The sequence below is a fragment of the Oncorhynchus mykiss genome, chromosome 26, assembly GCF_057628025.1.
Source record: "Oncorhynchus mykiss isolate SJ-2025 chromosome 26, ASM5762802v1, whole genome shotgun sequence".
Taxonomy (NCBI): domain Eukaryota; kingdom Metazoa; phylum Chordata; class Actinopteri; order Salmoniformes; family Salmonidae; genus Oncorhynchus; species Oncorhynchus mykiss.
The window spans coordinates 1,382,216-1,398,798 of NC_143047.1; the positions used below are offsets into that span (position 1 = coordinate 1,382,216).

Consider the following 16,583-nt stretch of genomic DNA (forward strand, 5'->3'; position numbering starts at 1 on the left):
CTCTTTTTGTGAGAAATTACACTGGTCACTCAAAACATTTATAAAGTACTTATAAAGTATAAATAGCCCACACTTTAGATGAGGCCATGCAACAACACTTAACTAATGATTATTAAATAGTTTACAAGGACCTAAATTAAATCTTATGAATGGAGTAATGATTAATAAATTATGAATAAACAATTTACAAATCCATAATAAATGCTTTATTACATGGAGTTATTATAAAGTGCTACCCAATGTTCTTCATGGATGAGTCATTTTTACATTTTAGTCATTGAGCAGATGCTCTTATCCAGAGCCACTTACAGGAGCAATTAGGGTTAAGTGACTAGCTCAAGGGCACATTGACAGATTTTTCACCTAGTTGGCTTGGCGATTCAAACCAGCGCCCTTTCAGTTACTGGCCCAACATTCTTAACCGCTAGGCTACCTGCCGCGTTATATGCAGTATGATAAGGTTAACAAATTAAGGCCAAGTATTGCCTATATCTGGTCCTAGTCAGTGATCTTTATCGTTTGTGTGACATATAATATAATGGTGAGCTGTAGGTTTTTTGGTACGTTTTCTCATCTTAGAATAATGTCAAATCAGAATTATTCACTAAGAATTGACATTGAAATTGTATATATTTTATTGGCAGCCTGACAACCTACATCCATGAGAATACATTGCAACTTTCTAGTCAACTTACATCTCAGTGGAGAGAGAGAGAGAGAGAGAGAGAGAGAGAGAGAGAGAGAGAGAGAGAGAGAGAGAGAGAGCGAGAGAGAGAGAGCGAGAGAGAGAGAGAGAGCGAGAGAGAGAGAGAGAGAGAGAGAGAGAGAGAGAGAGAGAGAGAGAGAGAGAGAGAGAGAGAAAGTACGAAAGAAAGAAAACTAAAGAAAGACAGATAGACAGTGTCCAACACTGATAGTTGGGAGCTGGCAGACACCTCAGTCTGTTAGCCAAAGAGACTCACCTCTGATAATATAAACCTGGCCACCTATCAAGTGTTTTAGGCAACAGAACAGCCCATCTGACAACAAGGGTTGGTAAGCAGTAAGAGAAACAATGGACCAAGATGTCAATAGTTGGCGTGAGAGAGTTCAGGAGCAGACAAAACAAAGAGAGAGAAAGTGGGAACACAAACAACAGCAGGAGAGAGAAACAGGGTCAGAAGGTCATCAGTATCACACAAACTTGCTGGAGCCTCTGGTCATTTTGGGGAGTTGGAAGGGAGATGAAGGGTAAAGGGGGTAAAAACAGGGGGGAAAGTTTGCAGCAAGGTAGTGCTCAGACAACTTCATACGGCCTACATATTTGATAATTTCCTGAAATTTAAGAGATACATTAACTAAATATTTTCAATTGTGGAATAATAATAATAAAACAATAGGAAATGTCAATTTTCAGAGGTGGGGGGGGTCCCTCGATGACATGATCTTGCAAGGAATTTGATGGATGTGACCCAAGACACACTAACCTGAGATGTAGGTAATATTATTGTCAAACTCAAGTTCATTCTTTTTGACATGAATCAAAAAGAACTATAACTTATACCGTATGTTCTTCAAAAACAGCGTTTACCCTGAATGCGAAGGCAGGGATATTGGTTTTGTTCGAATACCCCTTGGGTTCTAAATAGTAGGCATTTTGGGTACTAAGTAACATTTTCAAAATGTTGTATGCTTTAAATGCCAGAATGTCTTTACTAATTTTGTCTTTTCATCTAGTAGAATGGGTGGGAATCAACTGCATTATTTTATCTAACCTTTATTTATTCAGTGGAACCCATTGAGACCAGGGTCTCATTTACAATTGTGCCCTGAAGACAACAATTCAACAATATCAATGGATATTTCCAATAAAATACAAATTAAAACAACAATTTGCAAATTCAGCACCACAATTTCAACAATACATACACATTTTTATACTCAATCAAAACAATTACAACTCTCATTTAACACATTCATCACCAGAGTCCTAAAACTGCTGTAGAGGCACCAGGGTATCAAGAGCCTTATAGGCCATTCCAAAACTTTTCCTAGCTCCGTGGAGACTAGTGGGACTTCAAGAGTTAATCAACCCTGTCAACGGGTTTGGTGCCTTGTATTTTTATACCTTAAAAGTGAGGCAAGATAAGCTGGAAGCATGTGCAGCAGAGCTTTATAAACAAAAATGGATTCATGAAGTGATCTTCTGATACAGGATGCAAGAATGTGTACTAAACATGTAAACCTGTCACTTGTGATAAAGTGAAGAGCGCATCTAAGGGTTTTAGAGTAGTGGCTGCTGCATTCTGATAGATGGTGTCACCATAGTTGAGAACTGGCAGTACGGTTGGCTGTACACTCTGCTTCCTGGTGTTAAGGGAAAGGCATGATCCATAAAGAAAAGCTTTAAATCCGTATGTATTTTTTAAGTTACATTTTTGTCAATCGAAATGCCCTGGGCCCGACTTCCCAAAAGCATCTTAAGGCTATGTTCATCGTTAGAACCTTGGTAGGAGCATCGTTAACTCTTCGAGCTGTTTCCTAAAACCATCCGCGGTAACTTTACAAGGATTATTATCCACTCCCGTTTCAATGTTTAATGCCTTTACTTGTAAACTTCAAAAATAAGGGGTACAGCCATGTACAAACGGTAGAAAACAGGAGTGCGATATTCGCAACTCAACATGAGGTAGAGTCCCATTAATGCTGTGCCAAATCTGGGTGATGACATCACAGGCATATAAAGGTCACCACCAATGTCCATAATAACCATACTCCCATGAATAGTAATTTTTACCTCGACTATCCGGTGCCCCAGCACATTGACTCTGTACCAGTACCCCCTATATATAGTCTTGCTATTGTTATTTTACTGTTGTTCTTTAACTACTTGTTACTTTTATATCTTACTCTTATTCATATTTTTTAAATAGCATTCTTGGTTAGGGGCTTTTAAGTAAGCATTTCACTGTAAGGTATACCTATATACCTATACCTAAGGCTACCTATTGCATTTGGAGCATGTGACTAATAACATTTAATTTGATTTGATAGTAATAATACTATACTGCAGTTAAGTACACCCCCTATTCAGTAGGAATTATTTACAGTGCCTTGCGAAAGTATTCGGCCCCCTTGAACTTTGCGACCTTTTGCCACATTTCAGGCTTCAAACATAAAGATATAAAACTGTATTTTTTTGTGAAGAATATCAACAACAAGTGAGACACAATCATGAAGTGGAACGACATTTATTGGATATTTCAAACTTTTTTAACAAATCAAAAACTGAATAATTGGGCGTGCAAAATTATTCAGCCCCTTTACTTTCAGTGCAGCAAACTCTCTCCAGAAGTTCAGTGAGGATCTCTGAATGATCCAATGTTGACCTAAATGACTAATGATGATAAATACAATCCACCTGTGTGTAATCAAGTCTCCGTATAAATGCACCTGCACTGTGATAGTCTCAGAGGTCCGTTAAAAGCGCAGAGAGCATCATGAAGAACAAGGAACACACCAGGCAGGTCCGAGATACTGTTCTGAAGAAGTTTAAAGCCGGATTTGGATACAAAAAGATTTCCCAAGCTTTAAACATCCCAAGGAGCACTGTGCAAGCGATAATATTGAAATGGAAGGAGTATCAGACCACTGCAAATCTACCAAGACCTGGCCGTCCCTCTAAACTTTCAGCTCATACAAGGAGAAGACTGATCAGAGATGCAGCCAAGAGGCCCATGATCACTCTGGATGAACTGCAGAGATCTACAGCTGAGGTGGGAGACTCTGTCCATAGGACAACAATCAGTCATATATTGCACAAATCTGGCCTTTATGGAAGAGTGGCAAGAAGAAAGACATTTCTTAAAGATATCCATAAAAAGTGTTGTTTAAAGTTTGCCACAAGCCACCTGGGAGACACACCAAACATGTGGAAGAAGGTGCTCTGGTCAGATGAAACCAAAATTGAACTTTTTTGGTAACAATGCAAAACGTTATGTTTGGCGTAAAAGCAACACAGCTCATCACCCTGAACACACCATCTCCACTGTCAAACATGGTGGTGGCAGCATCATGGTTTGGGCCTGCTTTTCTTCAGCAGGGACAGGGAAGATGGTTAAAATTGATGGGAAGATGGATGGAGCCAAATACAGGACCATTCTGGAAGAAAACCTGATGGAGTCTGCAAAAGACCTGAGACTGGGACGGAGATTTGTCTTCCAACAAGACAATGATCCAAAACATAAAGCAAAATCTACAATGGAATGGTTCAAAAATAAACATATCCAGGTGTTAGAATGGCCAAGTCAAAGTCCAGACCTGAATCCAATCGAGAATCTGTGGAAAGAACTGAAAACTGCTGTTCACAAATGCTCTCCATCCAACCTCACTGAGCTCGAGCTGTTTTGCAAGGAGGAATGGGAAAAAATTTCAGTCTCTCGATGTGCAAAACGGATAGAGACATACCCCAAGCGACTTACAGCTGTAATCACAGCAAAAGGTGGCGCTACAAAGTATTAACTTAAGGGGGCTGAATATTTTTCAGTTTTTGATTTGTTAAAAAAGTTTGAAATATCCAATAAATGTCGTTCCACTTCATGATTGTGTCCCACTTGTTGTTGATTCTTCACAAAAAAATACAGTTTTATATCTTTATGTTTGAAGCCTGAAATGTGGCAAAAGGTTGCAAAGTTCAAGGGGGCCGAATACTTTCGCAAGGCACTGTATATAGCGTCCACACTATAACACCAACGTTACTAAAGTTGCTCTTCAAAATGCTTGTTACTTAACAACTGCCTCAGACCACTCTTAAAATAGCTAAGTAAGTCGTTAGATGCGTTTTTGCCCTTCCTTTACACACAAGATCTCCGCTAAACACAAAATCTAAATGTTTGTCTTTCTGTGACTGCTGATAACTTCAGAACGAATGTTACAGTAATACATTAGCATCCACAGTTTTTGTGCAAGGAAAGTCATACCATATAAAACACCTGTGAGCTGTTGGCTAGAGCACACATGCCAAGACGATGTAGGCACATTTATTATTTAACGCAACAATTTTTGTAACAAATCTAGCGGTAGAGATGAAAATGTGATTGAAACACTTTGAAACTAAATTTTTTTTGCGGGATATTTAAACGTAGGCGAAAATGTACATTTTGTGTGCACTACCTCATCACGCACTGATTTTTATCTGCAACAAGTTTGTTTGGTGGAAACACAAAATATGCAGATTTTAGAATATATGGAAAACTAGCTACAAACTTGCCCATTCTTTGCCTAACAAGTGAAGATGCTTCAAAACAAAACTGAGATGAGTGTATTAAAAGATAAATACATAGACCGAATATCCAAAACATTAAGGACATCTGCTCTTTCCTTGACTTCTCCACATTTTGTTACGTTCCAGCCTTATTCGAAAATCGATCAAATTAAATACAAATTCTCAGCAATCTACACACAATACCACATACTGACAAAGCAAAAACAGGTTTTTAGAAATGTTTGTACATTTATTACATATAAAATAAGAAATACATTATTTAAATAAGTATTCAGACCCTTTGCTATGAGACTCAAAATTGAGCTCAGGTGCATCCTGTTTTCATTGATCATCATTGAGATGTTTCTACAACTTGATTTGGGTCCACCTGTGGTAAATTCAATTGATTGTGCATGATTCGGAAAGGCACACACCTGTCTATAAAAGGTCTCACAGTTGACAGTGCATGTCAGAGCAAAAACAAGCCATGAGATTGAAGGAATTGTCCTTAGAGCTCCAAGACAGGATTATGTCGAGGCACAGATCTGGGAAAGAGTACCAACACATTTCTGCAGCATTGAAGGTCCCAAGAACACAGTAGACTCCATCATTCTTAAATGGAAGAAGTTTGGAACCAACAAGACTCTAACTAGAGCTGGCCGCCTGGCCAAACTGAGCAATCGGGGAAGAAGGGCCTTGGTCATGGAGGTGACCAAGAACCCAATGGTCACTCTGACAGAGCTCCAGAGTTCTTCTGTGGAGATTGGAGAAACTTCCAGAAGGACAACCATCTCTGCAGCACTCCACCAATCAGGCCTTTATGGTAGAGTGGCCAGACGGAAGCCACTCCTCGGTAAAAGACACATGACTGCCCAAAAGGTACCTAAAGGACTCTTAGAGGACTCTTAGACCATGAGAAACAAGATCCTCTGGTCTGATGAAATCAAGATTGAAACTTTGGTCTGAATGGAGGAAACCTGGCACCATCCTTGTGGTGTAGATTGATGAGGAAAAAATATTTTAGAATAAAGCTGTAACGTAACAAAATGTGGAAAAGGTCAAGGGGTCTAAATACTTTCCCGAATGCATTGTATGTAGCCAGGTGAATCCAGGTGAAAGCTATGGTCCCTTATTGATGTCTCTGGTTAAATTCACTTCAATGAGTGTAGATGAAAGGGGAAGAGACAGGTTAAAGGATTTTTAACTGAATATTAGGAAGGTGTTCGTTAATGTTTGGTTTACTCAGTGTATTTGAAGGATATTGAAATCAGTTTAATGTTAATTTATTTTATTGAGTTTTATTTATCTATTTGTACGCTACTGTCACATTTTTGGCTCAATATAATTCATGATGTGTAATGTATGCAATGATGTAGCATCTTGATTTAGTTCATTATTGTAGGGAAAGCATTAAAATAAGCCTCCTCAATATTTGTAGCCATAGGTGATTATATCTCTATATGAGCTGATTCGTCGTAAGTATTGTGGAATAATTCTAATGTTAAGGTAAGATTGGAAAGGTAGAACACTGATCAGAGAGCAGCCCTGCCTTTCTGTCGATCCTATCAGTATCGACACATGCCTCAACAACGCACTTATCAAACGTTCTCTCTGCGTGTTGTTTTGGGAAATGCATATTACATCTTTGGCAGTTGTAGGAAAGATGCATCGTTAAAACACTCTAAGCCTAAATTCCATCGCTATCGGGAAAACGGGCCAAGATATTTTTAGGTGGGAACTCAATCCATGAGAGAACCATCCAATGAATAAATGTGTAATCCATTGGAGACATTTTTGCCTGAATAAGAGAACAACATAAGTCCTCAACTGGCAGCTTCCTTAAATAGTACCCGCAAAACACCAGTCTCAACGTCAACAGTGAAGAGGTGACTCCGGGATGCTGTCCTTCAGGCAGAGTTCCTCTGTCCAGTGTCTGTGTTCTTTTGCCCATCTTAATCTGTTATTTTTATTGACCAGTCTGAGATATGGCTTTTTCTTTGCAACTCTGCCTAGAAGGCCAGCATCCCGAAGTCTTCTCTTCACTGTTGACGTTGAGACTGGTGTTTTGCGGGTACTATTTAAGGAAGCTGCCAGTTGAGGACTTATGCTGTTCTCTTATTCAGGCAAAAATGTTGGTCGCGTACACAGATTTGTAGATGTTATCGCAGGTGCAGCTAAATGTTTGTGTTTCTAGCTCCAAAAGTGTAGTAATACCTAGCTCTGCCTGCCCTACGTACACTCACCTACGCTGTCTAGACTGCCTCATAAGTTCGTTTTTTTCACGTTTTCTTGCATTATTCAACAAGTGTTTCAATAGCAGGATACCTTCAGACAAAAGATCAACACGCATGGCTCTAGGTTACACCTATCTAAACATATTTTACATTGTTTTGCGAGATCAGACATAATATCACTCACTGTAATCCGAGTGTTCATTTTCGGAAGTGTGTAATCTAATTTGTAACCATTTCAACTGTATTAATAATAAAAATTCTACACGCTTGGCTCGAGATTACACCTATCAAAACATACTTTACATTGTTTGCGAGATCAGACATAATATCACTCACTATAATCCGAGTGTTCATTTTCAAGTGTGTAATCTAATTTGTAAACACTTGCATCAATACATTATTAATACAACTGTATTAATAATAAAAAATAAAATTACCTTTCTTCTGTTTCTTGTGATGTAAGTGTCAAGACGGAGCGTTAAATCTTCGACAAAGCTTTTGCATTCTAATAAATTCAACGGTTAGACAATATACTCCATTTAGCACATTTCAGCCATTACCAGGGTGTGTTTGACAGGTCATTACAATCTAGAGGCGAAAGAAACGTACACCTATTTAGGAGAGGTGCTGGCCAGTGGAATGAAACACTTAAAAAAATAAAGGAGAGCCGCACACTCTAGGAGTTCAGATGCAAAATATTTATGTCCAACGTTTTGACAGACAAGCTGTCTTCATCAGGGTATAATGACAGGTCATTACAAACAATTCCACGGTCATAATGTTAACGGGGAAAAATGAAAGGCACAAGCAAGAGTACAAAAGAGTCACAGGAGTAAATTTAGAGCAATCAATCCAGCGAGATTGAAGTGACAGGCTGAAAAAGTCAGATCCTCAGGTGGGCAGGGCATGAGCGTTGCTCATAATATTGTTGTATATAGACTCGGAAGTTTTAAAATTGATAAATTAAGGGCAGCTAAAGGGGAGAGTCAATTTAACCAACCATGGAAGTAGAGTTGAAGTCGGAAGAATACATACACTTAGGTTGGAGTCATTAAAACTCGTTTTTCAACCACTACATACATTTCTTGTTAACAAACTATAGTTTTGGCAAGTCGGTTAGGACATCTACTTTGTGCATGACACAAGTAATTTCCCCAACAATTGTTAACAGACAGATAATTTCACTTATAATTCCCTGTATCATAATTCAAGTTGGTCAGAAGTTTACATGCACTATATTGACTGTGACTTTAAACAGCTTGGAAAATTCCTGAAAATTATGTCATGGCTTTAGAAGCTTCTGATAGGCTAATTGAAATCATTTGAGTCAATTGGAAGTGTACCTATGGATGTATTTCAAGGCCTACCTTCAAACTCAGTGCATCTTTGCTTGACATCATGGGAAAATCAAAAGACATCCGAATTTGTTTTGCAGACCTCCACAAGTCTGGTTCATCCTTGGGAGCAATTTCCAAAAGTCTGAAGGTACCACGTTCATCCGTACAAACAAAAACTATAAACACCATGGGACCACGGAGCCTTCAAACCGCTCAGGAAGAAGACGTGTTCTGTCTCCTAGAGATGGACATACTTTGGTGCAAAAAGTGCAAATCAATAACAAAAAAACAGTAAAGGACCTTGTGAAGATGCTGGAGGAAACAGGTACAAACGTATCTATATCCACAGTAAAACGAGTTCTATATCGACATAACCTGAAATACCGCCATTGCTTCAATTCCACCATAAAATAGCCAGACTACGGTTTGCAACTGCACAAAGATCGTACTTTTTGGAGAAATGTCCTCTGGTCTGATGAAACAAAAATAGAACGGTTTGGCCATAATAATCATCATTATGTTTGGAGGAAAAAGGGGGAGGATTGCAAGCTGAAGAACACCATCCCAACCGTGAAGCACGGGGGTGGCAGCATCATGTTGTGGGGGTGCTTTGCTGCAGGGGGGACTGGTGCATGTCCCAAAATAGATGGCTTCATGAGTGAGGAAAATTATGTGGATATATTGAAGCAACATCTAAAGACATCAGTCAGGAAGTTAAAGCTTAGTCGCAGATGGGTCTTCCAAATGGACAATGACCCCAAGAATACTTCCAAAGTTGTGGCAAAATGTCTTAAGGACAACAAAGTCAAGGTATTGGAGTGGCCATCACAAAGCCCTGACCTCAATCCAACAGAACATTTCTGGGCAGAACTGAAAAATCATGTGCAGGCAAGGAGGCCAACAAACCTGACTCAGTTACACAAGCTCTATCAGGAGGAATGGGCCAAATTTCACCCAACTTATTGTGGGGAGCTTGTGGAAGGCTACCTGAAACATTTGAACCAAGTTAAACAAGGCAATGCTACCAAATACTAATTGAGTGTATGTAAACTTCTTACCCACTGGGAATGTGCTGAAATAAATCAATCTCTCTACTATTATTCTGACATTTCACATTTTTTAAATAAAGTGGTGATCCTAACTGACCTAAAACAGGGCATTTTTACTAGGATTAAATGTCAGTAATTGTGAAAAACGTACATTTATTTAGCTCAGGTGTATGTAAACTTCCGACTTCAACTGTATGTAGATATAATTTCAATAAAAAAACTGAATATCACTTAAAAAAAAAGTTTTTATCCTAATAAATTGGTTCCTCAAAGCGTAGACTTCTGACTTTAGTTTTTTATACATGGCAGCTAAAATCTAAATTGCTTATACAATTCAGCATATACTGCTGATGACAATGGTGCTGTGTCAACAGACATTTAATTTATAGTCAATCCATATGGTTGGGAATTTATTTTGGATAATTTGATAATTACTTTGGATGATTATGGTATGCACGTGACAATTAGTTCACATGTGGTGTAAGAAGGTGCTATATCTGCCTTGTAAGGTGGGATGGAAAGGAATCCCCAAAATAAAGGGCCATACCTATAAATGCTGTTTCTGATTGAAAAATAACCTACACACTGAGGAATGCTGTTAGGCCGAAACGTCTGTGTATGCTATCCTGTGGCAGTAAAAAGTCAGCTTTATGCAACATCTTTTTGAGTGTGGACCCATCACACTTTTTTTTGCTTAAATCAACAGTTGCACAGAAATGTATGATCTTGACAAACACATATAACTGCTAGTTACAAGGAAATTCCTCCTTCAATGTTGCTTCACTTGATCTATCCAGTGCTACTCTGGTCCTTCAAGTGACCGAGACCAGATCTGAAAGCAAGGACTCTCATTATCGTTAAATGAAAACTGGACTCGGGTGACACTGACTATTAGTGACAAAGTGTTGACAAGCAACCAGAAGAATGTCTTAGTGTACTTACTGGGTGGCTTGTTGGCAGCCAGATTTTTGAAGTGACTGCCTTTTATGATCTCCACTGAGAGACGGCCCGTGGTGGCATTGTAGACGAGCCCTACCAAGATCTCTGGTGTGGAGCCTTGGCTGGCTGACTGGAATGAAGAGGCACTTTCGCTGCAGGACATCTCCGATATACTAGGCTGGGATTCACCGCCCTGCTAGCACGTGGGTGGACAGATGGACCAACAAGAAGGTCAATGAATTTTCAGGGTCTGCATCTCAGAGTAGGAGTGTTGATATAGGATCAGTTTTGCCTGAATTTGTCATAATTAATACAATTACATGGACAGGGGGTGACTTGATCCTAGATCTTTATAAATACGGGCCCAGGATTCAATGTTAGTGAAATTTGTAAGGAAGTAAGGTAAGGAATCTACATTCTTATAATAAAAATGCAGAGATGCTGTAATAACTGGCAGACATGCTCTGACAAACCTTTGAGACAGCATTGGACAGTAAAATGTGAAAGTTGTTAGAGTTTGTACGAGTTTCTCTGTTTTGGACTATGTTCATTTACAACGAGCTACATAACTCAAATCAAATAACTGATGTTTGCAATGTGGAAAAGAATCCAGGCAAATACCAGAATGTCAGAAATAAAGTCTTCATGTATTATCCGGGTAGGTTCTTAGTAAGTACATGACAAAACTACCCCAGGAACAGCATTCTACCATCACAGCTGTTGTGTACAGTAAATGCTTGAGGCCTAGCTTTTACTTTGATCTACTCACAGGGAAGGCACAGCAGGGGTCCAGTATGACCGGCACCGACATCTTGCCCTGCAAGTTGAGCTTGGTGAGGTAGAACACCTTCTCTCCCAGCACCTTCTCTTTCTTCATCCGCCGCACGCTGTAGAGACGGAATCGAATGGAGTAGTTGCCGATCATCTCTGACTCCACGTGACTGAAGCGGAAGGTCTCTGTGAAAACCGGGCAGGGCCCTTTCTGGATGCACGTCTTCGCCCTCTGCTTTTTTGTGGGCAGCAGCACCAGATGTACCTGCCAGGCAACGTTGCCTGTACGCTTGAGGGCCGGGATGTCTGTTGCGGCCGTGACCGTCACCGCCAGCCGCTGGTCCTGGGAGTTGTAGTCGAACACCACATCTAGAGTGCCATATTTGGCCAGGGGTTCCGGTTCATAGCCCTTGGGGAGCTGAGACGCTGACCCCCGGGCTGACATGTCCTAAAGAGACACATTACACCACACAAGAAGTAATGTACAAAAGATTGGCAAACACAATACATTTTTTTAAGTCTACACCGCCATACGTATGATCTATCATACGTTATGCAGTCATCACAGCTCTTGGACTATTTCTACATTGCTAGTCACTTGAACTAGAGAAGTACTGAACGTTTGCTTAAAACTGAAAAGCCTCTACTATCACAAACACCTGAGCTACGAGAGAGATCCTAAAGACTCAACCTCTAGTTTCTACTTGGGTGAACAGGGTGAATTGGAGGATTTGAACTATGGGAGGTGAAATGGATCAGGACGATCAAAGTTACCTTATGTTTTCGACGTAGTTTATCGTTGCTCTTGTACCATGACCTGTATAAGGGCTTCTGTCAGAAAAACACAACACACATTTATGAAGGAAATATATCAGACAAAATCCTGACAGTGGTGTAATTGTTTATAAGGATGTTTCAAAGGCAGGATTACAATCTGATAATTTAGTTCCTCAGATTGCCCTTGTTGGCTCCCCCCTCGCAGATCTGAAAATATTTCTTGGTAGCAATATAGCAATAGCTCAACAATGTGGGGTGCCGTTTTCAACATCTTGTTTACATCCATCCAATCCTTCCCAATCTCTGAGGGTGAAGGGTTAACAGGGAATATATTGGATTGGAATTCAAGCAAAGAAAGTGGGACATTTATTGGGAGAAATAGAGGTTGAGAGACTTTGGCTATCTGTGTGCATGTGTGTGTGGTCGTGAAGCCCAAAATAAGTGTTTCATTCCGATCATTTCTTCCCACCATGGTAGTCTCATGCATGAAAAATCTACAGGTGCAAAAAGGAACTTTAGAATCATATTCTATTGACCACACACCCATATCATCAATAGTCAGAAAATGCAATAATCAAATTACCGAAACAGCTATACATCATGCTCTGAGCTCCAGTCTTGTCTAAACCATAAGGTTTCTCAATCAAAAGACTTCAATAACTTTTCTTCTTTCTTTTAATTTAAGCCTCCTGCTCCTTCGTGCGTCGAAAGAAATCTTGCTTGTTTGTAGGTGACCAAATACTTTTTTTCCATCATAATTTGCAAAAAAAGTTAATTTAAAATCCTCATTTTTTTCCTCATTTTGTCTGTCATAGTTGATGTGTACCTATGATGAAAATTACAGGCCTCTAATCTTATTAAGTGGGAGAACTTGCACAATTGGTGGCTGAGTAAATACTTTTTTGCCCCACTGTATATATTTTTCCCCCATGAGGTTTCCATGGCAGTTGGTCCTTATTTTCCACATGATTTTCATGGTTTCAGTAATGTATAGAGTGCATTTCTCTTTTATTTTGTTGTTTTGTTGTTTTTTAACTATTGTTTGGCGTACTAAAATATCTGGTAACACTGTATTTTAAGGTACACATAAATTTGGGTCTAATGTACGTAGATTAACTAATTTAAACAACTGAACTTCCAAATATACTTTCATATACACTGAGAGTAAAACACTACTAATATTGAGTTTTGCTCTCAGAACAGCCTCAATCCGTCGGGCTGGACTCTACAAGGTGCTGCTATGGTGACCAGTGAGCTGAGATAAGACAGGACTTTACCTAGCAAAGACTTGTAGATGACCTGGAGCCAGTGAGTTTGGCAATGAGTATGAAGCGAGGGCCAGCCAACGAGAGCATACAGGTCACAGTGGTGGGTAGTATATGAGACTTTGGTGGCAAAACGGATGGCACTGTGATAGACTGCATCCAATTTGTTGAGTAGAGTGTTGGAGGCTATTTTGTAAATGACATAGCCGAAGTTGACGATTGGTAGGATAGTCAGTTTTTCGAGGGTATGTTAGGCATCATGAGTGAAGGACGATTTGTTGTGAAATAGGAAGCCGATTCTAGATTTAATTTTGGATTGGAGATGGTGGATGTGAGTCTGGAAGGAGAGTTTACAGTCTAACCAGACACCTAGGTATTTGTAGTTGTCCACATATTCTAAGTCAGAACCGTCCAGAGTAGTGATGCTGGTCGGGCGGGCAGGTTTACTTGTATTTAAGATCAATTGGAGGCCACGGAAGGAGTGTTGTATGGCATTGAAGCTCGTATGGAGGTTTGTTAACACAGTGTCCAAAGAAGGGCCAGAAGTATACAGAATGGTGTCGTCTGCATAGAGGTGGATCAGAGAATTGGCAGCAGCAAGAGCGACATCATAGATGTATATAGAGAAGAGAGTCGGCCCGACAATTGAACCCTGTGGACCTTCCATAGAGACTGCCAGAGATCCGGACAACAGGCCCTCCGATTTGACACACTGAACTCTATCAGAGAAGTAGTTGGTGAACCAGGTGAAGCAGTCATTTGAGATACCAAGGCTATTGAGTCTGCCGATAAGAATGTGGTGATTGACAGAGTTGAAAGCCTTGGCCAGGTTGGTCGATGAAAACGGCTACACAGTAATGTCTCTTATCGATCGCGGTTATGATATCGTTTAGGACCTTGAGCGTGACTTAGGTGACCAGCTCTGAAACCAGATTGCATAGCGGAGAAGGTACGGTGGGATTCAAAATGGTCGGTAATCTGTTTATTGACTTGGCTTTCGAAGACCTTATAAAGACAGGGTAGGATAGATATAGGTCTGTAGCAGTTTGGGTCTAGAGTATCATCAGTGTCATCAGCTATCTGGATTTGGGTGAAAGAGAAAAAGGGGGAGGCTTGGGCAAGTTGCTGTGGGGGATACAGGGCTGTTGACCGGGGTAGGGGTAGCCAGGTGGAAAGCATGGCCAGCCGTAGAAAAATGCTTATTGAAATTCTCAATTATCGTGGATTTATCAGTGGTGACAGTGTTTCCTAGCCTCTGTGCAGTGGGCAGCTGGAAGGAGGTGCTCTTATTCTCCATGGACTTTACAGTGTCCCAGAACTTATTTGAGTTTGTGCTACAGGATGCAAATATTTGTTTGAGAAAGCTAGCCTTAGCTTTCCTAACTGCCTTTGTATATTGGTTCCTAACTTCCCTGAAAGGTTGCACATCACGGGGGCTATTCGATACTAATGCAGTAAGCCTCAGGATGTTTTGTGCTGTTCAAAGGCAGTCAGGTCTGGAGTGAACCAATGGCTATATTTGCTCCTGGTTCAACATATTTTGAATGGGGCATGCTTATTTAAGATGGTGAGGAAGGCACTTTTAAAGAATAACCAGGCATCCTCTACTGATAGGATGAGGTCAATATCCTTCCAGGATACCCGGGCCAGGTCGATTAGAAAGGCCTACTTTACTGAAGTGTTTCAGGGAGCGTTTGACAGTAATGAGGGGTGGTCATTTGACTGCAGACCCATTACGGATGCAGGCAATGAGGCAGTTATCGCTGAGATCTTGGTTGACGACAGTAGAGATGTATTTGGAGGACAAATTTGTTAGGACGATATCTATGAGGGTGCACGTGTTTATGGATTTGGGGTTGTACCTGATAGGTTCATTGATAATTTGTGCGAGATTGAGGGAATCAAGCTTAGATTGTAGAATGGCCGGGGTGTTCATAAGCATGTCCCAGTTTCGGTCACCTAGCAGCACAAGCTCTGAAGATAGATGGGGGGCAATCAATTCACATATGGTGTCCAGGGCACATCTGGGCAGAGGGTGGTCTATAGCAAGCGGCAACGGTGAGAGACTTGTTTCTGGAAAGGTGGATTTTTAAAAGTAGAAGCTCAAATTGTTTGGGTACAGACCTGGATAGTAAAGACAGAACTTTGCAGGCTATCTCTGCAGTAGATTGCAACTCCGCCCCCTTTGGAAGTTCTATCTTGTCGGAAAATGTTACAGTTAGGGATGGCAGAGTGTGCTAAAGCAGTGAATAAAACACACTTAGGGAGGAGGCTTCTAATGTTAACATGCATTAAACCAAGGCTTTTACGGTTACAGAAGTCAACAACTGAGAGCACCTGGGGAATAGGAGTGGAGCTAGGCATTTTTTGAACACGAGTTTGAATTAAGGTGGGTTCCGCCTACTCATTACTTCACATAGAAGTAGTTCATTTCAGTGTTGCGGACAATTTAAGTTTGAGGCTTTACTGAGCCAGACAAAATTCCCACTTCGAGGACAGCCCTTCCCCGTTTTTTCCGCACATCAAGAATACAGACATTTGATCAGTCTTGCACAAACTGTCGCTCACTTTCTTGCATTGTTGTTATCCTTCCAAATAATGACTTTGGACATCTGTGCGTTCCTATCATGTGTGCGTTCCTATTTTCTGTATGTCATTGTAGAACAATAGTGAAGATATCAAAACTATGAAATAACACATATTAGGTAGTAACCAAAAACGTGCTGAATAAATGAAAATATATTTTTGATTTTACATTCTTCAAAGTAGCCACACTTTGCCTTGATGACAGCTTTGGACACTCTTGGCCTTCTCTCAACCAGCTTCATGAGGAATGGAATGCATTTCAATTAATTAACATGTGTGCCTTGTTAAAAGCAAATTTGTGGAATTTCTTTCCTTAATGCATTTGAGCCAATCAGTTGTGTTGTGACAAGGTATGTGTGGTATACAGAAGATAGTCCTATTTG

At 40.2% G+C, this 16,583-nt stretch overlaps 1 protein-coding gene across 3 annotated transcripts in view; it reads right to left on the reverse strand.

The window, feature by feature from the left end:
• Positions 1-16,583, reverse strand: part of syt14a (synaptotagmin XIVa) — a 142,648-nt gene that overhangs the window by 19,931 nt on the left and 106,134 nt on the right. The window contains exons 6-9 of one of the 3 annotated variants that reach the window (XM_090221717.1): positions 12,347-12,403; positions 11,571-12,020; positions 10,805-10,994; positions 963-1,040 (exon numbers count right to left, since the gene is read on the reverse strand). In XM_090221717.1, coding sequence (XP_090077843.1) covers positions 963-1,040; positions 10,805-10,994; positions 11,571-12,020; positions 12,347-12,403 — 775 coding nt within the window. Of the gene's footprint in view, positions 1-962; positions 1,041-10,804; positions 10,998-11,570; positions 12,021-12,346; positions 12,404-16,583 lie in introns of all 3 variants that reach the window. The other 2 variants (XM_021585679.3, XM_021585678.3) reach the window with 2 other exon arrangements.